The sequence below is a fragment of the Syngnathus acus genome, chromosome 12 (genome assembly GCF_901709675.1).
Source record: "Syngnathus acus chromosome 12, fSynAcu1.2, whole genome shotgun sequence".
Taxonomy (NCBI): domain Eukaryota; kingdom Metazoa; phylum Chordata; class Actinopteri; order Syngnathiformes; family Syngnathidae; genus Syngnathus; species Syngnathus acus.
Genome location: NC_051097.1, coordinates 221,039 through 247,580, shown reverse-complemented (window position 1 = coordinate 247,580; position 26,542 = coordinate 221,039). Strand labels below are relative to the sequence as shown.

The following is a 26,542-nucleotide window of genomic DNA, read 5'->3' as shown; positions in this document are numbered from 1 at the left end:
CATCTGTTGGGGTGAGTGGCGTGTAATCAGGTGGTGGTGTGTGTCTTCTATTGGGGGTGTTGTTACTGGTTTCTTGAAACACAGCAAAGAAGTAGTGGAGGGCATCTGGCAGGGCATTATGCATCCTTGGTGTTCTAGTTAGTAAAGCACTTGATGCCTTGCCACAGTTATTAGAGGTGAAGTGACCCTGGGTGTTCTGTGCCCACCTTATGGGAAAACCAGAGTGACTGAGAGTGCCCACAAAATCACAAGCACAACAAGCTAAAATGAAGGGCTAGTAGGCATTAGAGCAAGACAACAGTGCTAACACAATCCCATTAAAGTTCATGCTAAATATGTTCTTTTAAGAAGCCAAATTCCTCCACACCAACCTCAGCCTAACAAGCCTTACAACCCAGACTAACATGAAATTAGAATCATTGAGCATAGTAGGTGAACCCAAACAATTTAATTACATCTATTCCTATCGTTTGGCACAATTTGCGTACTTGAAGATCAAGCGCTAAAGTGTTGTGCAGTTGGGAATTTGAAATGATGAATAAGTGAAATGGGGAATTAGATATGGAGACATTCCTATTCTCTTTATAAAAATGGGCATCTAGCGGGTAAATAGAGAAAGTGAAAGTGAGTCCTGTAGGAAGAAAGCAAGACTTCAAGAAAATATGAGGAAACTTCCTTATTGAGTTCTGGCCAGTGCGTCATTGAGGTTTGTATGACTATTTCTGTAGCTTGGAAAGAGACGGGCATTTTGTTTTCTCTAGCTTCGAATTTTTATCCTAACATTGGCAAACCACATCCTGTCTAGAAGTCTACGTTAACACAAGCACATAACATTGACATTCATTTTGTCGTCTCACAAATTCTTTATTCATTTTGTCGTCTCACAAATTCTTTATTGCAATATTAGTATTTTCCAAAGTGTTAAAATAGTCCTGACCTGTAACACTAATTTGTGGATAACACACCACACATTTTAGGATAGATAAAGCTAAAGCAGAGGGATCAAAACCAAGGGGGACAATAATCATGTTTGCACCAAGTTAGGTGGAAAATATTAAACATGTGTACAGTGTGTGTGTACCTACCTACCTACCTACCTACCTACCTACCAAGCTATCTGTCCGTCCGTCCGTCCGTCCGTCAGTCTGTCCGTCTGTCATCTATCATCTATCAGATAATTCTCTAATATATAGTATATAATTCATTATTTATTGTATGAATGTATTGTTTTATTTGATAGGGTACAGTATGTGGACAACCATGTCCAGAAGGAACATTTGGTCCAAACTGTTCCCAGGAATGCCAATGCCACAACAATGCCTTATGTAGTTCATCCACTGGACAGTGTCTCTGCAGCCCCGGATACATGGGAGAACGGTAAGTGTTAGGGTTGACAAATTATTTTGATCGTATGATTATGTTGGGATGTGTACTAGAATCATTAACTTTGTTAAAACCTTCCACCTTTCCTTGACTCGTGGAAAGTTTCCATATTCAGTTGTTGAAAATTTCCAAATGATGTGGAAACATTCTTGCTTAGTTAGTTATCTAACATGCTCCACTAGTATCTGTTTCCACAACCTTGTAAAACAAAAAGCTAAGACCCTCTGCACTGATTAACCAGGTTGCAGAGGTAACCCCCGAAACCTGTTCACTCTCACCCCCACCCTGCTTTCTCTCAATAAATATTCCCTTGCAAGAGTAAGTACCTCTACACCACACAGGGTGCTGATGGCTTTCCCCGCTTGCAAGAGTAAACTGGGCAAACTGTCTCCAGTGTGGTTCTTGCATAAACGGTAGAGTGGGCAAAACTATCATTAAGAGACACCTTTCGCTCCAACAGACAAAAAGAGCTTTATGCTATGATTTGTAATTCTATCAATCAGAATCGCCTTTACTGTCGCTGTACACAGTACCGTATTTTCCGGACTATAAGGCGTACCGGACTATAAGGCGCTTATAGTCCGGAAAATACGGTACATCGAAATTTGAGCGCTGCTCCCTTTGGTGTAAAAAGTAAATTAAAACAATCAAACAATTGTCATTCTGTTTGATCCATCTTCTGACACTAACTAAACTATCAGACATAATATTAACTGTTCATGTTTGTTTCATTCATCTTTGATTCATACTTTTGAGCTTGGGTCTAAGTCTTCAGGGTGTTTGTCAGTTACTATCTCTATGATCTGTCCTCATTAACACTAGAGTATAGTTAGGTGAGCAAACTTTACAGCTTGTTAATAACAGTGCAAAGTTTAACTCAAATGATATCTTCCTATCCCTTCACATTGTTTGGACAATCACAGAAAGAAAACAAAACCAACAAACCTAGTTAGTGTTTTCTTGGACAAACCTCGCTGAGAACCCACCACATTTTGAAGTCCATATAATTAGCAATATCAGAGGGCATGCACCATATACTTAAGCAAGCCAGTGATGAGACAGGAATAGTCCATGTGCCCATTAAGAGTAAATAAGGGTTTGAGTGAAGCCAAACATCATGGTATAACGCTGCTTGGAAATCAGCAGCACATGCCGCGCCCTAACCTTCTGGAAACCATTAACAACCCAGTGAGGGCCCCTTGACAATATGGAACAAATATGAAAGGGGATTAATTGGACTAGTTGTTTGCAGTGCTTTGCCAGCAACGTGTTAAATTTGAGGAATCTGACCAATAGGCTTTGGTGTAGTTAAAGATCTCGTACGAGTGTGTGCGTGCATCCATCCATGCATCCATGTATCCATGTATCCATGTATCCATGTATCCATGCATCCATCATCCATCCATCCATCCATCCATCCATCCATCCATCCATCCATCCATCCATCCATCCATCCATCCATCCATCCATCCATCCATCCATCCATCCATCCATCCATCCATCCAAGACTATCAAGTGTTGTCTATGTTCCCATGTTAGGAACGCTCTCACAATACAGACTGAAAAAACAAGCCCTAATCATTTTTAGGTGCTTGAGTGCTACCTATGCAAGTTCCTGAAGATTAAACTTCATGTGCATTATGTTCTAATGTTAAAAACTTTAAAATGTGTACATTTTTGTTATTAATTGTCACTGAAAAGTCATCAATTGCCAAGAATGAGCCATATACTAAATAAAGTGTGATATATGTCATTGTGCATGCTGGTATAAATAAAACTAGTTTCCAAGATAATTTTTTGCAAAATAAATCTGCATGATCACATCTTTTGAAATATGTAACCTTTGTGTGACCTTGTGCATTTCTGTGGACAGGTGTCAGGATGAATGTCCAGTTGGTACTTATGGTGCTGGCTGTACAAAGAGATGTCGCTGTAAAAACAACAGCAAATGCTACCATAACTATGGAAATTGCTTGTGTGAGCCAGGCTACACAGGCGAGTTGTGTGATGTTCAACTGTGTCCCAAAGTAAACTATGGCCTACTGTGTGATAGGAAGTGTCCATGCAATGCCCAGAATACGCAGAGGTACAGTATTTAGTACTTCACATCAAGTGATCCAAATGTTCGACTGTGGAACTTCTAATGTCACGATGCGACTTTTGCAACGATTACTTCCCTTGGAAGAAAAATTGCAGTAAACTGATTCAGAGTCAAACTGTTGGATTCCCTAGGACTTTAAGGGGAAGTCAAGTCAAACATTTTCTTTACAATAAAATGCGCCCCCGTAACACAGTATTCTAGTTAATATTGCGTTTGTGGAACATTAATTAATCCACCCATTTTCCTCTCAAGGGGCAGCCATTTTGCTTTGTACTGATACATACTGGCAGGTAAAAATGACATCTCAATTCCTAATGGCTCAGCTTGCCAAAATGTCACATGACCAAACCCAGAAAACACAAGAGTCATGCTCATTACCTGAGCCCTTAGGCACTCTGATGTCATTTTCAGTCAACAGAAAGTTGATGTACAAGGCAAAATGGCCACCCTCTAGGATGGATCAAAACAGGTGGATTTTTCTGCTAAATTATTTTAATATTTTTAATTAGGTCAAGCAGAATATAAAACTGGTGGATGAATAAAGAATCGAAATATCAAGCAAACAGAAAACATTTTGTCCTTAATAATGCTGTATTTTTCTGTTACCAGCTGCCATCCAATGTCTGGGGAATGTACATGTTTGTCAGGTTGGTCTGGACTCTACTGCAATGAGACGTGTACCCCAGGATTCTATGGAGAGTCCTGTCAGCAGGTGTGCCAGTGCCAGAATGGTGCAGATTGCCACAGTGTAACAGGAAAATGTATTTGTGCTCCAGGCTTCTTGGTAATCTTTTTCAATATTTCTAATTTTAGTCATGTGTTAAAGCCAGATGTGTCATTCTGTTAATGAAGATTATTTGCCTTATTTGAGTCTAAATACTGGCATTGCGCTGTGCTTGAGATTAGCACATCGGTTCTGAGGTTCAACTCTTGGCTGTGGTTTTCTAGTTTTGGTTTTCTCTGGGTACTCTGGTTCCTTTCTGCTTCACAAAAACATGCATTCATTGAAGACTGTCCATTTAACAGGGACAGACGAGTGGGGCGACCAAATGCTGCACACTGTTTATTGAGGGATTGGGGAAGATCGAGCTTGGGGAACTCCGGGAGCGAAGCTGAGACGTGGTTGGCGATCGTGCGTCAGGGCAGGCGACGTTTGGGCTTGGTCGATGAACGGGCAGTTGGTCAGGACAAACGGCATTCGGGCGTAGTCGGTCAGTACACAAAGCGAGGTCGGCAGCTGGGAATCAGAGCTGAGCACAGGAACAAGTGGGTAGCGGATCAATACTCCAATACAACAGAAGGCGTAGCGCGCCGTGTGCGACCAGGTGCTGCAGCACTCCCAGTACCCCTCGGACGCCCCCGCCAGCGAGCCAGTTGGTTAGGATGCAGGCGGTAGAACTCCTCGATGAGGGACAGGTCGAAAAGCCATCGAGCCGGAACCCACAAGCGGTGGGAGTCGTCGTACTCTTCCCAATTGACCAGGTACTGGATTCCTCTGCCACGCCAACGGGACTGAAGCAAGGAGCAAACAGCATACACGGGGTTCCCACCGACAAGCCAGGGAGGCACGGGCGCAGGGAGTCAGCAAACATTCATGGACTAACTTCACCCGGGAAACGTGAAATGCAGGATGGACCCTCATGGAGCTTGGAAGACGAAGCCGGACTGCTGAGGGATTGATCACTTTGCAGACGGGGTACGGACTGACGAATGCAACAATTTGCGTGACTCCACCCGAAAAGGAAGGTCCCTAGCTGGCAAACACACCGTCCGGCCGACCCGGAGCGGTGACACGACACTGGCGTCTGATGTTTGTTGGCCTGGCGGGCGTAGCTGGTGACTGGCGCGGGCCTGGATCCACACCCGTGGCACTGAAGGACACACGCCAACGCAGACGAACAGGCAGCGCTTCTCTCTTGGCAGACGAAGAGCAGCGGCTGATATCCGTAAACGCAGTGAAATGGTGACAGGCCCGTGGCAGAGCTCGGGAGCGCGTTGTGGGCATAGTCCACCCAGGGCTTTTGTTGAGACCATCCTTGTTGATTGCTGGAAGACATGCAGCGAAGGGACTTGCATAGCTCCTGTTTGAGACGCTCTGCCAGCCTCTTGGAGGGGGTGGAACCCCAAGTTAAAGCCGTGGCCCCCAGGAGGCGACAAAACTCGGCCCAGAAGGTTGAGGTGAACTGCGGTCCACAGTCGGAAACAATGTCCCGCGGGAGGGCATGGTAGCGAAACACCTTCCGAAGCAGAATCTGAGCGGTTTGCTTGGCTGTGGGCAGCTTCGGTAGAGGAATGAAACGCACCACCTTACTGAACCGATTCACCACAACTGTGTTCCCTTCGGACGGAGAAAGACCGGTGACAAAGTCAATTGACAAATGAGACCAGGGACGGTGAGGCACAGGCAAGGGTTGGAGCAGGCCGGCTGGCAGCCGATTAGACGTCTTGTTGCAGGTAGGACAAGCCCGAATGTAGTCCCGGATATTTTCCCCCATCATTGGCTACTAGAAGTGTTGAGCCACAGAGAAATTGGTGCGAGCAATTCCAGGATGGCAGGCAAGGTGGCAGTCGAGCGCCCATTGCAGGATGGGCGCGCACAGATTATTGAGGACAAACAGGTGATCATCTGGGCAAGTGCTTGTACTGGGCTGGTCTTGAATGTCCAACTTCACTCGCTCTTCGATGTTCTAGGAGATAGCCGCGACCACAACTGACTCCTGGAGAATAGTTGCCGATGCCTTCCGAGGGCGCTCGTCTCCTTGTGCCAGTCTCAATAAGGCGTCAGCCTTGGCGTTACGGGACCCCAGTCTGTGAGGCCAAAGAACAAGGACCACCGAGCCTGGCGGGAGTTCAGCCTCTTAGCTGAGCATAGATATTCCAAGTTGCGGTGGTTGATCCACACAATGAAAAGGGTGGCTACGCGCTCCAGCTAATGCCGCCACTCCTCCAGGACTAATTTTAATGTGAGAAGCTTGCAGTTGCCGATGTCGTAGTTCCTCTCCTACGAGGATAGCCGGCGCGAAAGAAAGCACAAGGGTATAGCTTGTAGTCCGGACTGGAGCACTGAGAAAGGACGCTCACGTCTTTTTACCCTAAGCCCACGTCCGACGCGTCGACTTCGACCACGAACTGTAGTCCTGTGTCAGGCATTCGAAGAATTGGGGTGGAGGTGAAACGTGTCTTCAGCTCAGAGAACGCCTTGTTGGCAGCCGTATTCCAATGATAGTAGACGCAGGTGCTGGTGAGGGCGGTGAGTGGTGAAGTGACCGAACTGTAGTTTCTGATGAAACGTCTATAGAAATTTGCGAACCCGAGGAATTGTTGTAGCTTCTTTCTGGTGGTAGGAACCGGCCAGGACGTGACGACCTTCACTTTCGTCGGGTCCATCTGGATGCGCCATTTGGCTACTAACAAAGCTAAGCCATTTGGCTACTAACAAAGCTAAGAAAGGACACCGACTTCACATGGAATTCACACTTTTCCGCCTTGACAAACAGGGACTTCTCGAGGAGGCAACGGAGGGCGGACTGGACGTAGGTAATGTGTTCGGACATCGTTCAGGAGAAGATGAGGATGTCGTCGAGGTAGACAAATACGAAGCGGTTGAGCATTTCTCAGAGGACGTCGTTGACCAGAGCATGGAAGACAGCGGATGCGTTGGTGAGGCCGAACGGGACTACCAAGTACTCATAGTGGCCGCTGGGGATGTTGAAAGACATCTTCCACTTGTCTCCTTCTCTGATGCAGACAAGGCGTTCCTCAGATCCAGTTTCGTGAATATCGTGGCTTGTTCAAAAAGCTCAAATGCCGAGAACAAGAGAGGCAAGGTATAGCGGTTCTTCACAGTGGTCATTTTGGCCGCGATAGTCTGCATAGATGGAGCGTGCCGTCCTTCTTCCCGACAAAGAAGAATCCGGCCCCAGCCGGAATCTATTGAGGCGGTTAGTGTGTGGGTGTCTTAGTCGAGCTGGAGACGCAGTGGCAACACGGTCTTATGGCAGGTGGGAGAGGAGAGATTGGCAGAACTCATGCAGATTCCCCAACGCCGCGTGAGCCCCGCACGTTGCCACTCGATGATCCTCACCTCCGCAGTACAGGCATAGGCCGGCACAAAGCCGCCGCCGGTGCTCCTCCGGGTAGAGAGAAGCCCGACCGATCTCCATCGGCTCCATCCGTTCGGTCTGTTCGGGACGGCCCTTGAACGGTCCGGTCACCTTGCCTCAGGGTTCGATCCCGAACTCACGTGGAGTGGCGTCCACCTCGCTCCTTCCGCCTCGCCTGGATGCGGCGATCGATGCGAGTCACGAGCTCAACTGCCTCGTCTAGCGACGCGGGGAACTTGTATAACATGAGCTCGCCCTTCATGTAGTCGTCAAGACTCTCATAGAAGATGTCGACCACGGAGGACGGGCTCCACGAACTTCAGCTAACTGCGATGCGGAAGTTCAGGGCGTGTTCAGTAAGCGGGCGACTCTCCTGACGAATACGAAGAAGCTCCCGCGATGCCTCGGCGACGGAGGAACTGAACTCGAAGACCTTGATCATTTCTTGTGCAAATTCCTAGAAGAAAGCGCAAGCGGGAGTTTGGCGGTCGAACTCGGCGGTCCCCCCTTACCGGTAAGGTGAGTGATGGTGCACCCCACCTTGGCTACCTCTGAGGCAAACGTCTGAGGCCGGAGTGCGAACTGAAACCGACAGCTGGACAGAAATGGCCGAACTCGCTGAGGATCGCCCTCGAAGCGTTCTGGATTCCCCACCTTGGGTTCCGGGCAGCCCGGAACTGGCATCGGGGAAGCTGCGGCGGGCGGACGCAGCTAGGCCGGACAGATGAGCGGAGGACCTGACGCGGTTACTCCTTTGCCCTGCAGCGCTTGCTGGACAGCTGCGTGAGGTTCTGGACCTGGGCCGAGAGCTCTTCCAGCCAGTCGCTCCATGGGAGGAGAGGGGGTAACAGCACGCGCTGGTTGCGACATGGTCAGTTCATACTATCAGGGACAGACGAGCAGGGCGACCAAATGATGCACACTGTTTATTGAGGGATCGGAGAAGATCGAGCTTGGGGAACTCTGGGGGTGAAGCTAAAACATGGTCGGTGATTGTGCACTCGGTCAGGGCAGGTGGCGTTTGGGCTTGGTCGATGGACGGGCAGTTGTGCACGACAGGTGGCGTTCGGGCATAGTTGGTCAGCACACAAAGCGAGGTCGGCAACTGGGACTCCGAGCAGGTAACAAGGCACACGGCACAGGAACAAGCGAATAGCATACGGGGACGAACTGACAGGGAAGTGATGGGTATGTGGTGTTTAAATATTCATCAGCCGATGAGCAGAGGCAGGCACAGGTGATTGAAGTGATGAGTGGGCGTGATTACGACTGGCAGTGTGGTGGGAGGTTACCAGCAGAGTGACAGGTGGCAAGGCGTGTGACACCATTTTACCCATTTGGAAGATGTCTGATTTTGTGGCTATCCAATTTTAGAGGTTATTTTCTCTCTTGTTGCCAAAACAAGTATGTGAAACAGGCCACTTAAAAGCTAAAGAAAATGGAGCACTTGAACCTTTTAAAGCAGGGGTCACCAACCTTTCTCAAACCGAGAGCTACTTCCTGGGTACTGAATAAGACAAAGGGCTACCAGTTTGACACACACTTCTGAAATAGCCAATTTGCTCAATTTAGCTTTCACTATGTGTTATTATTGTCATTTCCAGTTCACATGTAAGTGTGATTTTAACAAGAATAGCAAAAATACAGTCGACCACAATCCATTCGAGAAGCGAATCGGTCGAATTCCGAATCTATTTTTCCCATTACAAATAATAGAAAAATTTTTAGTCCGTTCCAAGACTAAAAAAAAAAACGCCTTTTTTTAACCATTTTTTCATTTGCGCATTTTTGTCCGATTGCGCAACTGCAGCGCACCGCCGAATGCGCAACCGTAGCGCGTCGCCCACCGCGCAACTGCACCGCGCTGGTCGCATTATTGTGACAGAGCCGTCGCTGAAATTTAGAAAATATTTTTAAAGTCCTGATGTACTTTCCAATATTTACGTGGACCTAAGTGCACAGGGAGCTTAATTTTGTCTGATCGCGCAACTGCAGCGCACCGCCGAACGCGCAACTGTAGCGCGTCGCCGACCGCGCAACTGCACCGCGCTGGTCGCATTACTGCGACAGAGCCGTCGCTGAAATTTAGAAAATATTTTTAAAGTCCTGTTGTACTTTCCAAAATTTAAGTGGACCTCAGTGCGCAGAGAGCTTAATTTGGTCCGATCGCGCAACCGCAGCGCGCCGGGCGCTCACTGTCGCAGTGCTTTAAGAGTGTCTTTGTGTTTTAGGATGGCTTTACTGCTCCCACTTGCTTTCTTTGGAGGCATGATTAGGGGTTAATACAATCCTCAAAGTAACGAAAATACAATAACTACGGAGTCAGTCGGCATCCGGGCCGCGCAGTCTGGTTTTCTTGGGTCCTCCCGGCTCATCTCGTGAGGTTGGACCTCCAAATTTTGTTCAACAACCGAAGCAAAAAGTTCTCGAATTGTTAGTTCAAATTCCGATTTGTTCGAAAACCGGGACATTCGGAAACCGAGGTTTGACTGTAAAATAAATAGATGCAGCTCACTGACAAGTGCCGCTATTTGAGCTAATTTTAGAACAGTCCTGCGGGCGACTCATGCGGTCCTCACGGGCGACCTGGTGCCCGTGGGCACCGTGTTGGTGACCCCTGTTTTAAAGTAAATCTAGCCTTGGAGTAGAGTCCTCTAATCTTGCCTAACCGTTCCTTTTTCCAGGGTTTAGACTGTTCAGTCCCGTGCCCAGCAGGCTCTCATGGCGTGAATTGCTCCTCCGTATGTAATTGCAAAAATGGAGCTCAGTGTTCACCTGCGGATGGATCCTGCTTCTGTAAACCAGGTGAGCTGAAGAAGAGGAATATAAGTACTGTGGAACCTCCCTTTATTTGACTCATTTGGGAAAGGGGTCATTCGTTAGAGTCGATTGTTTATGACATTGAAATACTTTTTTGGTCGCCTAAAAAAAATGAAACAAAAAAATATTAACATAATAATAATAACAACCTACTCAATGATATAGGAAACAGCTGCATTTACTACACAGATGATTAGATTAGATTAGATTAGATTCAAATTTATTGTCAATGTACAGCACACGTACAGTACAGCGAAAAGAACTTTGACATCCAACCAGAAGTGCAAAAAGCAGTAAAGTGCAGAGTAAAAAGAATACTGAGCAGTAGGTACAGTGCAATCAGGTAAATATGAGGTGAGTTATACTATGCGGGATAATATACAAGAGGGACGAGTGCAGATATGACTAAGTATTTACAATAAGGTGCAGTAGAACAAATATTTGCAGGCGGTACTAGAATGCTAATTATAAATATAGGGTTATAAATATATATAGTGTCGGTATAACCAGATATGAACAGATATGTACAAGCGGAGTAAGAGTGATGAATAAATATATAGATTATATAGAATTACTATATGCAGATATGGACAGTATATGCAGGTAATACAGGTGTTGTGGTGGGGTTGTTGTGCTGCAGGGTTCAGAATGACAAGAGTTCAGGGGGGTGACAGGGATGTTGTGCTGCGAAGTTCAGGGCGATGACAGGAGAGGGGAAAACCCTTTTCCTCAGTCTACTCGTCTTGACCCAAAGAGTCCGGTATCGCTTCCTAGAAGGAAGAAGAGTAAACGGTCTGTGGTTGGGATGACTGGAGTCTTGGATGATCCTGCGTGCCTTCGTCAGGCACCGTTAATGGTAAATCGACTCGATGGTAGGAAGTGATGTGCCGATGATGCGTTGGGCCATCTTCACCACCCTCTGCAGTGACTTCTGGTCCACGGCTGTGCAGTTGCCGTACCAGACTGTTGGTGAGGATACTCTCGATGGAACACCGGTAGAAGTTCACCAGGATTCGAGGAGATAGATAGGCTCTCCTCAGTCTCCTCAAGAAGAAGAGACGCTTGTGGGCCTTACTGACCAGTGACGAGGTGTTGAGGAGATCTGGACACCCAGGAATTTGAAGCTGGCGACCCGCTCGACCTCCTCCCCGTTGATATGGATGGGGGCGAGCGTGTCAGCCTCAGTCTTCCTGAAGTCAACGATGAGATCCTTGGTTTTCTTGGTGTTGAGGGCCAGGTTGTTGGCACACCACGTCGTCAGGTGCTGTACCTCCTCCCTGTAGGCCGTTTCATCGTTGTTTTTGATGAGCCCCACCACCGTTGTGTCGTCTGCAAACTTGAGGATGGTGTTCGAGCCATGCGCAGGAGTGCAGTCGTAGGTGCAGAGGGAGTAGAGGAGTGGGCTAAGCACGTGACCCTGTGGGACGCCGGTGCTCAGGGTTAGGGTGGAGGAAGTGAGGCCGTCTAACCTAACGGACTGGGGTCTGTTGGTTAGGAAGTCAAGTATCCAGTTGATGACAGAGGGGTTGATGTTGTTCTCCACAAGGTTGCCAAGTTTGGTGATGAGTTTGGAGTGGATGATGGTGTTGAATGCAGAGCTGAAGTCGATGAACAGCATCCGCACATGGGTGTTGCTCTCGTCCAGGTGGGAGAGGGCTGCATGTAGTGCAGAGGAGATGGCGTCATCCGTGCTCCTGTTTGCTCAGTAGGCAAACTGGTGTTTGTCCAGAGAAGGTGAGAGCCCAGATTTGACATGACCCAGGAGCAGCCTCTCGAGGCACTTTATGAAGTGGGAGACGAGTGCAACTGGGCGGTAGTCGTTGAGGGCCTTCGCAGAGGAGTGTTTAGGCAACGGCACAATGGAGGTGGTCTTGAAGCACAACGGGACAGTTGCCTGGGCCAGAGACAGGTTGAAGATGTCGGTGAACACCTCCGTCAGCTGCTCAGCACAGTTCTTGAGCACCCGGCCGGGATGCCATCAGGGCCAGCTGCTTTGTGTGCATTTGTCCTTTTCAGTGCCGCGCACACTTCAGTGGTTGAGAGCGTGAGGGATTGGTGATCAGCGGGGAGGGCAATCCTGTTGGCCGTCTCCTGATTGTCTCTGTCAAAGCAGGCATAGTGATGGTTGAGTTCGTCGGGGGAGGGGTTGGTTGCAGTGGGGGGGTTGATGGAGGGTTTGTAGTCGGAGATGGCCCAGATGCCCTGCCACATGCGCCGGGGATCGTTGTTGTTGAAATGATCCTCCACCTTTAGCTTGTGGCTGTGCTTGGCCTGTTTTATTGCCTTATTCAGGGCAGCCCTGGCTGTGCAGTAGGCCTGCTTGTCCCCAGATCTGAAGGCAGTCTCACGTGCCTTAAGGTGTAGACGGACCTCGTTATTCTTCCACGGCTTCTGATTTGGAAATGTGGTAATCCGTTTGGTGGTGGTGACACTGTTAATGATGGAGTTGATGTGATCCACCACAGAGGAGGCGTAGGAGTCAATATCAATGACGGAGTCCCTGGTGGCCTGGGTGGCAAACCTCTTCCACTGTCCTGCAGCCGTTGCCACATCTCAGCGTCAGTCCCCTCTGGCCAGATCTTAACAGACCTAGCAGAGGGCTTCACACGTTTGATGAGGTATTCTGGCGACAAGGGGGCGTGGGCGAGATGTCAGCGACGCCTGCGCGTGACAGAATTACAGGCCAGTATCTCTACTCTGTCGGTTCTCCAAAATCCCTGAAAAACTGTTCACAGAAAAGCGAGACAACTTCATTGAAAAAACTAAGCTTTTAGCTGACAGTCAATATGGATTCCGGAAGGACAGATCAACAACAATGACACTAATGGATCTTATAGAGAACATCACAAATGGCATAGATAATAAAAAAACAAGTTATGGGGATCTTCATAGAGCTAAAGAAAGCGTTTGACACAATAAATCATGGCATTCTATACAACAAATTGGAGAGGTATGGCATCAAATGGGTTGGTCTGGGGTGGGTGAGGAGCTACTTAAGCAACAGGCAGCAATTTGTAAAAATTGGAAATCATGTGTCTGATTTTTTGCCCATAACAGGTGGAGTACCTCAAGAGTCTGTCCTTGGTCCTAAACTGTTTATAATCTATATCAATAACTTATGTAATGTATCAAAAATAATGAAATGCATATTATTTGCTGATGACACAAACATCTACTGCGCTGGGGACAATTTACAGCAGCTTATGGAAACAATCACAACAGAAATGAATAAATTCAAAAGGTGGATTAATGTAACCAAATTGTCACTGAATTTGAGTAAAACAAAAAAATAATAATATTTAATAATATATAAATCGAACCCTCATTATCGTTATTATAGAAAGAGTTTCTGAAATAAAATTCCTGGGTGTGATTGTTGACAATAAAATCTGCTGGAAATCACATATTAATCATTACTTCACTGGTTCTTCTATATCAAACAATTTTCTTTAGGTTCATTTACCTGACATGTTTCGGCGGGTTCTTCCGCCTTCATCAGAGTGTCAGTGATGTGATTGTGACGCGTCTTTATCAGCTGATGGATGAAGGCGTGGCTCACCTGTCAGATTTGACAGATGAGCCACGCCCTCTGCTGTCCGTTCACCTCTCCAAAATGCTGTTCCAGGTTGTAGAGAGCATGTAGGCTCCCTCGTCCCTGTTGATGGTCCTCGGGCCCCGCTTGCGGATCTCAATGGCCTCCCTGATCCAACGCTGATGTTTGTTGTCTTCAGTGCGGATGACTCTGGCCTTTTTCCAGTCCATGATGTGGTTTTCTCTTTTACAGTGGTCGGTGATGGCTGACTTGTACTGTTCCTGTTCTGCTTGTAGTTTTATTGCTCTTGTTTGTCTTGTTGCTGTCTCCTTCTCGCATTCCTTCTTGTGTTCCGTTTTTCTTGTGATGAAGTTCCTCCCGCCGAAACATGTCAGGTAAATGAACCTAAAGAAAATTGTTTGATATAGAAGAACCAGTGAAGTAATTGAAAAAGAAAAAACAAGATGAACCTAGTACAACTAACATATTAATCATGTAAAAACAAAAATGCCAAAAATTATTGCAATTTTGAGGAAAGCAAGAAGCACTCTGGACTCCAGATCCCTACATATTCTCTATAATGCACTCCTATTGCCATATATGAGCTGCTGTGTCAAAATATAGGGTAACACCTATAAGTCCAACCTACAGCCATTGTGTACGTTACAAAAAAGAACAATAAAAATAATCAATAACAAGGGATATCGGGAGCATACAAACACACTGTTCATAATAACACAAACTTTGAAATTTGAGGATCTGATCAAACACAAGACAGCTCAAATTATGTACAGAGCAAGATATAACCTTCTTCCAAGTGGGATACAAAATTTGTTTATGGAAAGGCAGGGTGGGTATAATTTGAGAGGGGAACTGAATTTTAAGTGAGTAAAAGTCAGAACAACTATGAAAAGTATGTGTGTAACTGTCTGTGGGGTGAAATTGTGGAATTGTCTCGAAAATGAGCACAAAAATAGTGCAAACATAAAACAGTTAAAAAAAGTGTACAAAAACTGGTTTCTTAACATGTATGAGAAAAAAGATAAATAGCCAAAATGATCACACACAAGCAAAAATGAAAATAAGTCTGAAAGTGTGTACATGTTAGTTGTACTAGGTTCATCTTGTTTTTTCTTTTTCAATTACTTCACTGGTTCTTCTATATCAAACAATTTTCTTAGGTTCATTTACCTGACATGTTTCGGCGGGTTCTTTCGCCTTCATCAGAGTGTCAGTGATGTGATTGTGACGCGTCTTTATCAGCTGATGGATGAAGGCGTGGCTCACCTGTCAGATTTGACAGATGAGCCACGCCCTCTGCTGTCCGTTCACCTCTCCAAAATGCTGTTCCAGGTTGTAGAGAGCATGTAGGCTCCCTCGTCCCTGTTGATGGTCCTCGGGCCCCGCTTGCGGATCTCAATGGCCTCCCTGATCCAACGCTGATGTTTGTTGTCTTCAGTGCGGATGACTCTGGCCTTTTTCCAGTCCATGATGTGGTTTTCTCTTTTACAGTGGTCGGTGATGGCTGACTTGTACTGTTCCTGTTCTGCTTGTAGTTTTATTGCTCTTGTTTGTCTTGTTGCTGTCTCCTTCTCGCATTCCTTCTTATGTTCCGTTTTTCTTGTGATGAAGTTCCTCCCTGTCTCCCCGATATATGATTTATTGCATGATTTGCATGGAATCTCGTATATGGAATTGCATTTATTTTCCGGATTAACTTTGTCTTTTGGGTGGACCAGTATCTGACGGAGTGTTGTATGTGGTTTGATAGGCGTGCTTATGTTGTATTTTATCATGGCTCTTTTGATGCGTTCCGTAATGCCTCTTACATACGGCAACGTCACTATTCCGCTGGGTTCTTGTTTCCGTGTTTGTTTCTTTCTTTTCTCCTGTGTTTTGTATTTTTTGTTTTTTACCTGTTCTGCACCTTTGGTTATTGCCCATTGTGGATACTGACATTTTTTGAGTGCGTGTTGTATGTATTTTTCTTCCTGTGTTATGTCTTCCGGATCCGTGATTATTGTTGTGCGTTCGAATAGTGTTCTGACTACTGACAGTTTGTGTATAGTGGGATGTTCTGATGTCCAGAGGAGGTATTGGTCGGTGTGTGTGGGTTTTCTGTGTACTTTTGTTTTGATGTCACCGTTGTCTGTGTGGTGTATGTTGATGTCTAAAAAAGCTATGGATCGATCTGTTTCTTCTTCATGAGTGAATTTGATGTTACCGGTGGTGTCTATGGTATTGAGATGGTCTGTGAGGTGTTGTGTATGTCCTGTTTTTGTTTTTTCCAGAATGTCGTCAACGTAACGTTTCCATAGCGTGGGTTTGTATGTGTCCAGGGCTGTTAAGAGTGCCTTCTGTTCTAAATCTTCCATAAAGAAATTACACATGATGGCAGAAAGAGGGTCTCCCATGGGGAATCCCTCTTTTTGCCTGTATATTGTGTTTCTGTATTGAAAGTATGTGGAGGTGGCTATGAAATGAAGTAATTGGGTGATGTCTTGTGCTGTTAGGTTTGTGCGTTTCTTGAGTGTCCTGTCTGCTGATAGTCTGTCATGTACTATGTGTATAGTGGGCTGTGTGGGCGTTTTTGTGAAGAGTGAAATGACGTCGTGTGATATGAGCATTTCATCTTTCTGTACTTTTATGTGTGTGAGTTCTGTAGCTAGTTGTTTTGAGTTTTTGCAGTGTTGATCCGTGTGTCCTAGTAGTGGTTTTATTATTTCTGTGAGTGCTTTTGAAAGGTTGTATGTGACTGACCCTATGCTGTCTACAATGGGGCGAAGAGGTGTACCTGGTTTATGGATTTTTGGTGTGCCATAAATTCTGGGGATGATGTTTGCTGTGGGTATTAGGTGATTGTATGCCTGTTTGTCTATTTTATTTTCCATGAGTAGTGGTTTGAGTAATGCTTTGAGTTTATTTTTCTTGTCTTCTGTTGGGTCTTTTTTTATTACTTCGTAGGTATCGTCCTGTAGTAACTGTTGCATTGATTCTTCGTAAGTGTCCGTGTCCATAATCACTGTTGTTCTGCCTTTGTCTGCCGGGAGGATTGTAATGTCTTTATTTTTTGCTAGTGTGATCATTGCGTTTGTTTCCTGTTTTGTAATATTACTGGGTGGTGATTTAGCCGTTTTTAATATACCTGCAACTTCATTGCGTAGTGCTGCTTTTTGTCCTGGGTTATGTATTCTTTCGCATGCTAACTCCGTGGCTAAAATGAAATCATCGTAAGGTATGTTTTTGGGTGTGATCGCGTAGTTGAGTCCTTTTGCTAATATGCTGCGTTCTGCCTGGGTGAGATCGTGGCGTGACATGTTGTGAATCCATTTTTCGTTGATGTGTGTGTGGTCCGGTTGTGCCTTCTTTTGTGCAATGAGTCTGTCCAATTTCCCGATGTGTCGGTTTTTTGTGGCGGCAAATTCCTGTTCGTGTATTTTATCTAAATGTTCGTGTAGTGTTGTTTCCGTGTCATTGTCCAGGGCATACCGGTGTTTGAATTGTTCCGTCCGTCGCTGTAGTTCATCGTTGATATTGTTGAGTTTGTTGTTTGTGCAGCGTATCCTTTCTTTGGCCAGAGCCATCCGCACTCTCCTTATAATCCTTTCCGCATTCCTGGTCGGAATTGGGTTCTTGATTGTCAGGCTGGCCGGCGTTACTCCTTCATCCCGGCAGCGTAGATTGAACCTCAGGTGGTTCCTGTAGCGTGCTCGTTTTTTCGTCAGCTTTTCGAGGAGGCGAAAGTCTTTGACGCAGTTCTCTCCATAACTTCTTCGTAATAGTTGTACTAGGTTCATCTTGTTTTTTCTTTTTCAATTACTTCACTGGTTCTTCTATATCAAACAATTTTCTTAGGTTCATTTACCTGACATGTTTCGGCGGGTTCTTTCGCCTTCATCAGAGTGTCAGTGATGTGATTGTGACGCGTCTTTATCAGCTGATGGATGAAGGCGTGGCTCACCTGTCAGATTTGACAGATGAGCCACGCCCTCTGCTGAACCCGCCGAAACATGTCAGGTAAATGAACCTAAGAAAATTGTTTGATATAGAAGAACCAGTGAAGTAAGTGTGTACATGTGTTCCGTTTTATTGATTTAGATGTTGAATTATTAGTTTAATGGATTAAGTGAGAAAGGGGTAGGAATCTAAAAAGCTATGCTTCCTCCTACTCCTTTTCGAGTATTTTTTGTTGTGTATTTTCTTTTAGTTTGTTGGGTTTTTTGTTTATTTGTTTGTTTCATGACTTAGATATGGCACTTTAAAGTGTTAATTGTTTTGTTAATTTTTTTTCCCATTTTTCATGTTTTAAATATGTTCGAAATAAAGATACATCAATCAATCAATCAATCAATCAATCAATCAATCAATCAATCAAAATATTGAGTATCCACTGCTCCTTGGGAATAGTGAAATGATGTCATTCATGTAAATAATGAATATAATAATCTTTTAATCAGGTTGGCATGGAGTAGATTGTTCCATCAACTGCCCGAGCGGTACGTGGGGTCTTTGCTGTAACATGACCTGTCTGTGTGGGAATGAAGGCACTTGTGATGCAGTGACTGGTCACTGTACTTGTGCTGCAGGTTGGAGAGGAATTAAATGTGACCTGCAATGCCAGGTGAAAAATCTTGTGTATTATAATATTCCTCACATACCTGCATTGTTATATTAATATTATTACTGGGCCGATGGGTGATGGGTAATATTGCCGTTTGGCTAGGATGGTACCTACGGCCTTGACTGTAAAGAGCGCTGTGATTGTAGTCATGCTGACGGATGTCATCACGCCACTGGGTATTGCCACTGCCTGGCTGGATGGACTGGTAAGGGAAAATGCATGGGGTCTTCTCATCAGTGAAAAATCACAATTCAAAGGAGTGTGTGTGTGTGTGTGTGTGTGTGTGTGTGTGTGTGTGTGTGTGTGTGTGTGTGTGTGTGTGTGTGTGTGTGTGTGTGTGTGTGCGTGCGTGCGTGCGTGCGTGCGTGCGTGCGTGCGTGCGTGCGTGCGTGCGTGCGTGCGTGCGTGCGTGCGTGCGTGCGTGCGTGCGTGCGTGCGTGCGTGCGTGCGCGTGTGTGCGCGTGTGTGGACGCGTGTATGTACAGGTATCCACTGTGACAGCGTATGTGCAGAGGGCCACTGGGGCCCAAACTGCTCCCTAGCCTGCAACTGTAAGAACGGGGCCTCCTGCTCTCCTGATGAAGGGACATGTGAGTGTGCACCAGGATACAGAGGCAGCACCTGTCAGAGAAGTAAGTGATGATGTTTTGATGAAGTGCTTTATTTCAAAATCAGACACTGTACTAGCGATACACTGTGTACGTAGTGATGTTTTGAAAGCACAGTAACAGAGATCTCCAGCATGTAACATGGCAAAAACGATGACACTAAGTTGGAGATACTTAAACAGATTCCTTTAAGGTCAGAGATGCCAGTGAACTTCTAAGTTGGAGATACTTAAACAGATCCTTTAAAGGTCAGAGGTGCCAGTGAATGTCTTGTTAATATTTCCATCCATCCATTTTCTGATCCGCTCTTTCTATCCTTATGAGGGTCGCATGCATGCTGGAGCTTCTGCCAGCAGTCTTTTCAAGTCAAGTCAAGTCAAGTTTATTTGTATAGCCCTAAATCACAAGCAGTCTCAAAGGGCTTCACATAGACAAACAATTGACAATTATTCTCAAAGCATCCCCTGATCTCCCAAAAGAGCAAGGAAAAACTAAAAAAAACCCTACCAGGGGAAAAATGAGAAACCTTGAGAAGGGACCACAGATGGAAGGATCCCCCTTTCAGGATCACCAGGCTGCAATGGATGCAGAGAGGGCACATAAAATATGTAATATAAAAATCAATGAAAAAGTGGATGTCCAAGTCAAAGCGAAGAGCTGCCGGAGGTGCCCTCGATTGTCCTGGCAGTGTCTTCGAGGAGGGTAAGCTGCAGTTCCCTCATCCTGAATTGGTCCATGAGAATCCAGATAGCCGCTGTCAGCTTGAGTGTCACCTAACCACCTCCCCAGCCGGGGAGGGGGGCTGGGGAGATGGAGCGAAAACAAACTCCAGCCAAATCGGCCACTACAGGTTAATTAAAGGCCATATCATAGAAATGTGTCTTTAAACGTGTCTTAAATGTTTCTACTGAGGTACCAGTTCTAATATGTATTGGTAGGGCATTCCAAAGCTCTGGAGCCCGAATAGAAAATTCTCTAGACCCTGCAGACATTTTCTTGGCCCTCGGTGTCACTAAAAGACTAGCGTTTTGCGAACGAAGGTTACGAGACGGAACATAAGGAACAACTAGGTCGACGAGATATGAAGGCGCTAAGCCATGCAATGATTTATAGGTTAATAGAAGAACCTTGAAGTCGCATCTTAAATGGACCGGGAGCCAATGTAAGTTGGCTAATATTGGGGTAATGTGATCAAATTTTCTTGTCCGTGAGAGCAGCCTTGCAACAGCATTTTGTACTAACTGTAGACTTTTGATTCTGGATTTAGGAAGACCAGAGATTAATGCATTACAGTAGTCCAGGCGCGACGTGATGAACGCATGTATAATAGTTTCCGCATCACCGGTCCAGAGGATTGGACGAATCTTAGCAATATTACGAAGGTGAAAAAACGCAATTCTGGTTATATTCTTAATGTGCTTTTGAAAGGAGAGCGTTTGGTCAAATATTACCCCAAGATTAGTTACAGTATCGCTCTGAGTGATATCTATAGTTATAGTGGTTTCCTTAAATAAGTGTTGATAACGAGCTGGACCAATTATCAACATCTCAGTTTTATCTGGGTTAAGACAAAGGAAGTTGAGAGACATCAATTGCTTGAGCTCCTCAAGGCACGCCTCAAGATTAGAACAGTCCCGCGGATCTGTCATCGATAACGGCATATATAATTGGGTGTCATCCGCGTAACATTGAAAACTAATATTATATTTACGTATTATGTCCCCAAGTGGAATCATATAAATATTAAATAGAATTGGTCCGAGTACCGATCCCTGTGGGACACCACACGTAACATTATAGAGCTCAGAGGACGTATTGCCATGGACCAGTCGGTGTGTCCTGTCTGATAGATAGGAATAGAACCAGCCTAGTCCTGACCCTGATATACCAACACAACTTTTAAGACGCTCTAATAAAACATCGACGTCTACAGTATCGAAGGCAGCACTAAGATTGAGTAGTAACAATACAGATGAAGTGTTTGAATCCATAGCTATTAGTCACTTTAGCAAGTGCTGTCTCAGTGGAATGATTAGCTCTAAAACCAGACTGAAAAGATTCATATCGATTATTGGCGACCATGTAATCAATAAACTGCTGCACTACTACTTTTTCAAGAAGTTTTGCTATGAATGGGAGGTTTGAAACTGGCCTATAATTACTGAGACAGTCCGGGTCAAGATTTGGTCGCTTAAGTAACGGTTTAATGATAGCGGTTTTAAAGGCTGTGTGCACTATCCCAGAGGAGACAGACAGATTAATTATATTTAAGACGGACGGTCCTAAAATTTGAAATAATTCTTTAAATAGTTTGGCTGGAAGCGGGTCGAGTAAACATGTTGTTTGTTTAGCCGCACTAACCAATTGTGTAAGCCTTTCAAGGAACACGCTTTTAAAATTTCAGAGGGTTATTGCATGATCGTCAGCGCCGGTAATCGGTGGTCTCGACTGAGCGATTGGCTGCTATAATTCTGATTGCTCTCTTGTCTTTGACAAAGAACTAAAATTTCAAATTTTATTCAGTAATGATCAGACAAAACAGTAGTGTATGGCAGTACTGTTATATTTGAGGTTGCCAGTCCTCGGGATAATACCAGATCTAAGGTATTTCCATTCTTATGCGTTGCTGCCTGTACGGCTTGCGTAAAACCAAACGTATCAGTTAAAGTCTGAAACGCTGAAGTAAGTGGCTCTGACGGTAAATTCATGTGGATATTGAAATCGCCAGGGCGGCTCGGTGGCGCACTGGTTAGCACGTCCGCCTCACAGTTAGGAGGGTGCCGGTTCGATTCTACCTCCGACCTTCCCTTTGTGGAGTTTGCATGTTCTCCCCGTGCCCGCGTGGGTTTTCTCCGGGCATTCCGGTTTCCTCCCACATCCCCCAAAACGTGCTTGGTAGGCCAATTGAGGACTCCAAATTGCCCGTAGGTGTGAGTGCGAGTGCGGATGGTTGTTCGTCTCTGTGTGCCCTGCGATCGGCTGGCAACCGGTTCAGGGTGTCCCCCGCCTACTGCCCGATGACTGCTGGGATAGGCTCCAGCACGCCCGTGACCCCCGTGGGGACAAGCGGTATGGAAAATGGATGGACGGATTGAAATCGCCCATGATTATTATATTATCTACATTTGTCACTAGATCAGCCACGAATTCTGAAAATTCATCCAGGAAGCCAGAGTAAGCCCCGGGTGGACGGTAAATAACAGCAAGATAAAATGACGGTAAAGCGGTGGATCGGACAGTGAGAACTTCAAATGTTTTAAATACGTTAATCGAACGAGGCCTAAATCTAAGATCGGAATTTGAGATGAGGGCGACACCCCCACCCTTTTTTCGAGGACGCGCCACATGCGAGCTCACAAAATTTGCAGGCGAGGCCTCATTAAGCGGCAGCAGTTCATTAGGTTTTAACCAGGTCTCGCAAAGACCAAAAACGTTTAGATTATGTTCCGTGATGAGGTCATTAACGAGAACTGCTTTCGTATGAAGCGATCTTATATACATAAAACCGAGTTTAAGTGTAATCGGTCGATCAGTGTTCCGATCTATCGAAGGATTTTTAAACGAAATGCGAGTAAGATTGTGTTCTCTAGGCCTTACATCACTTCTCAAATGTTTATTAGCGCGGTGGGACGATACGACCGTGGGAATTTGATAGTAAATATTTGGTACACATGTAATATTATCTGAAACAGGCACCGTTTCTTCAGCGATACCGGTCGGGGTGGAGTGATTGGATTTGTCTACTACCTTAATAGAAAGTGTGTTCGCGTGTACTGTAGCACTATTCAAACTGTGACGCTCTAGTCTACACAAGGAGCTATGTGCATGCTGGAAGTCTAGCTTAGCGCTAGTTAACTTTAACTTAACAGACTCCAAACCCATCCTAACAGGTCGTCTAGTCACCTGTGCCCCGGCCTGCTCTAAAGTGACCTGTCATGAGTGGCTCAAACAGTAATCTATATTCCTAGAAAGAGTGAAGGCCCCTTCATGGTTAGGATGAAGGCCGTCCTTCCTCAGCAGGTCAGGGCGGCCCCAGAAGGAGGACCAGTTATCTATAAAATACAGTCCCTGCTTTTTACAGAACCCAGCCATCCATCGATTAAGGGAGACTAATTGACTAAACCTCTCATCAGTGCCTCTCCCAGGCAAGGGGCCAGAGACAAATACTCGATGCCGACTCATCTTTCTGGCGAGATCACAAGTCCTCGCTATGTTTTTCTTTGTGATCTCTGATTGCCTCATCCTAACATCATTGGCGCCGACGTGTATCACTATGTAGCTTGTGTTGTTGGAACTATGCTGTTGACTAGGCCTAAGATTAGCTTCTATGTCGGGTGCTCTGCCCCCAGGAATACACATTACCGTGGCTGGATTTTTAAGCGTGATATTTCGGGTGATGGAGTCACCTATGACCAAGGTGCGAGGGCCAGTAGACCGAGATGACTTTGGACGGCTATGCGTCTTACCTGGCTCATCGCGATTAGCAAGCCGCTTGGGGCTAATGCTAACTGGGCTAGCGGGCTGACTACAGTCCGCGTCTCTGTCCGCCACATCTACTGTTGTCGCACTATTCTGCTCTAGCTGGCGGACACGTCCCTCTAGCAGGGACAACCTCTCTAAGAGAAGGGTGCAGTTGGTGCACGAAGCCGCACAAACCTCTTGATCCGCAGCCATACTTTGTGTCCGATGATTGACGGTAGACAAACGGCCACGAAGCCTCCGCTGAGAGCCGAACAGTGACGTCCCTTTTGAAAGGGATACACCCTGAACTGATCGCCAGTCAATCGCAGGGCACACGGAGATGAATTACCATCCGCACTCACACTCACGGGCAATTTGGAGTGGTCAATCGGCCTACCATGCATGTCTTTGGAATGTGGGTGGAAACCGGACACAGGCAAAACGTGCTCCACACAGGCCAGATGCGGAATCCAACCCTGCACTTCTGAACTGTGAGGTGGACGTGCTAACCAGTCGACCACCATGGACTCCGTCCTTGTTACTATTTGTAAAAACTAATTTACTATAGCAAATAATAGTCATTGAATCAGTTTCAATTCGTGGTCATTTTTTTACTTTGAAGAACGGTAACTAACTGTGTTACAATATAAAAGCTGATCATCCATGATGAGTACCATTTAGATGCCCACTGAAGTGGAGACTTTTTGCTGCTGTCATTCAGGATATACAGAGCTCTTTTAGAGGTGTATTTGACCTGGAAATTGGGATCAACTTTCCATGATATGACTTCAAGGGCATTCAACGATTTTACTACAGTAAAGATAAGCGTATTGAAAGACAGTCGGGTAGGGGGCGGGGCTTCACTTTGGGGGTGTGGGGCTGACCGTTGCTGTGGTAATTAACATGAAGTGAGCATTAGACATGAGTCTACCTAATCTTAGGTTCCCTTTTTCTTTTTCAGTATGCTTTCCAGGTTACTTTGGTCACCGTTGCAGTCAGACGTGTCCCCAGTGTGTCCACAGTAATGGACCATGCCACCATGTGAGTGGACAGTGTGACTGTCTCCCAGGCTTTAAGGGGGGACTTTGCAATGAGGGTGAGCATTACATCAGCATATTGGTGGTCCCGACCAAATAGTCAATTTACAACTTCACTGCAGCATAAATGTTATGTAAGAAAGACATATCTTGTGTAGTTTGTCCCAGTGGTTACTACGGGAGGAAATGTGCCTTGAGCTGCACTTGCACCAACAATGGCACGTGCAACCCTATTGATGGCTCCTGTCAGTGTTTTCCAGGATGGATTGGCAGTGACTGCTCTCAGCGTCAGTTCACTCCCTCGAATTCTATACGATGTGGTGTTGCTGTGGTGCATTACGCTGCTTTCATTGTACCTCACAGCACACTTGATCAAGTTGTCTTTGTATTGCAGCATGTCCTCCTGCTCAATGGGGACCCAACTGCATCCACACATGTAACTGTCACAACGGAGCCCATTGCACAGCCTATGATGGCGAGTGCAAGTGCACACCAGGATGGACCGGCCTTTACTGCACACAACGTCAGTCGACTACCTATAGACTTTGTTTTTATTTTCCTCAATCGTCACTACAGATTACCATTATTCCCTTCCTTAAATCAGTGTTTTGGCTTGACATGTCTTGACTCCTTCTCAGGTTGTCCATTAGGATTTTATGGGAAAGATTGTTCTCAAACATGCCAATGCATGAATGGAGCAGACTGTGACCACATCTATGGACAATGCACCTGCCGTACTGGCTTCATGGGCCAACACTGTCAACAAAGTATGTAAATAATTCCCTTAATGGTTTCTCTTGACTGCTGTTTGTAGCAACTGTCCCTACAAATACTTCATTAATTTTACTTATGGATTAAGCTCATATCATTCGATTAAAGAGAGGCTAAACTGAGGATGGTTAATTTTTCACTAACTAGCGCAGTTTAGGAATTTTTTTATCAGGAAAATGAAAAACATTAGCAATTTTTTTTTTTAACCATTAATTTTAGAGAAACAACACATATGTCAGGTGAAATCGGGTATATCCAATAATTGACTGTATTCTCCGGACTACAAGTCGCAGTTTTTTTCATAGTTGTGACTTATACGCAGGAGCGACTTATGTGTGAAATTATTATTAACACATTATATAATTTCACATGTTATTTTCTCACGAAACCACTTGAGGGCGCTCTAAGCCTGTGGAATAATTGGAAATGCAACTGACGATGAGTCAGACATTAGCCACGTAGAAGAGGAAGCATCGCGTCTTCTACTTCCAGGGTTAGCAGAGTTGTTTATAAGTGACACAGAGGATGATGATTTCATTGGATTTAATGATTTGGAGTGATGCGGATGGTTCGATAAACTTGTTATTTATGCTATAGTTATTTGAATAACTCTTAATATGTTACATTTGGCACATTCTCAGTTCCTTGTTTATGTGTTTACGTAACGTTAGCATACCGTACCTTCAGCCTGTTGTTGCCCATTCAATTTTTATTTTAAATTGCCTTTCAAGATGACATGTCTGTTCTTGGTGTTGGATTTTATCAAATACATTTCCCCCAAAAATGCAACTTATACTCCGGTGCGACTTATATATGTATTTTTCTTCTTTATTATGCATTTTATGGCTGGTGTGATTTATACTCCGGAGAGACTTATAGTCTGGAAAATACGGTACTTAGCACCTTCAGAAACCAGCTAGCAAATCATGAAATTTCATTTGGGACAAATAACGGTATAGCCATTTTGGCATTGAACATAAAATATTACTTTATTTTGGTTTTATTCTTAAAAAAAAATCTAACAATTTGAGTAATAGTGCAAAATTAAATCTGATCTGATTATCTGATGGAATAATCGATACAATGATCGATTCTAAAAATATTT

At 45.3% G+C, this 26,542-nt stretch overlaps 1 protein-coding gene and 1 long non-coding RNA gene across 5 annotated transcripts in view; one reads left to right on the top strand and one right to left on the bottom strand.

Annotated features, from left to right (window-relative positions):
* Positions 1 to 26,542, top strand: part of megf10 (multiple EGF-like-domains 10) — a 78,035-nt gene that overhangs the window by 44,193 nt on the left and 7,300 nt on the right. For 2 of the 4 annotated variants that reach the window (XM_037265786.1, XM_037265785.1), the window contains 11 exons: positions 1,241 to 1,377; positions 3,257 to 3,469; positions 4,094 to 4,268; positions 10,272 to 10,392; positions 18,397 to 18,560; positions 18,663 to 18,765; positions 19,046 to 19,192; positions 24,591 to 24,725; positions 24,825 to 24,953; positions 25,061 to 25,189; positions 25,305 to 25,433. In XM_037265786.1, coding sequence (XP_037121681.1) covers positions 1,241 to 1,377; positions 3,257 to 3,469; positions 4,094 to 4,268; positions 10,272 to 10,392; positions 18,397 to 18,560; positions 18,663 to 18,765; positions 19,046 to 19,192; positions 24,591 to 24,725; positions 24,825 to 24,953; positions 25,061 to 25,189; positions 25,305 to 25,433 — 1,582 coding nt within the window. The remainder of the gene's footprint in view (positions 1 to 1,240; positions 1,378 to 3,256; positions 3,470 to 4,093; positions 4,269 to 10,271; positions 10,393 to 18,396; positions 18,561 to 18,662; positions 18,766 to 19,045; positions 19,193 to 24,590; positions 24,726 to 24,824; positions 24,954 to 25,060; positions 25,190 to 25,304; positions 25,434 to 26,542) is intronic. The other 2 variants (XM_037265787.1, XM_037265788.1) reach the window with 2 other exon arrangements.
* Positions 21,449 to 26,542, bottom strand: part of LOC119131437 — a 21,231-nt gene continuing 16,137 nt past the window's right edge. Inside the window, exon 3 of the long non-coding RNA XR_005099650.1 lies at positions 21,449 to 21,628. This is a non-coding gene — a long non-coding RNA (uncharacterized LOC119131437). The remainder of the gene's footprint in view (positions 21,629 to 26,542) is intronic.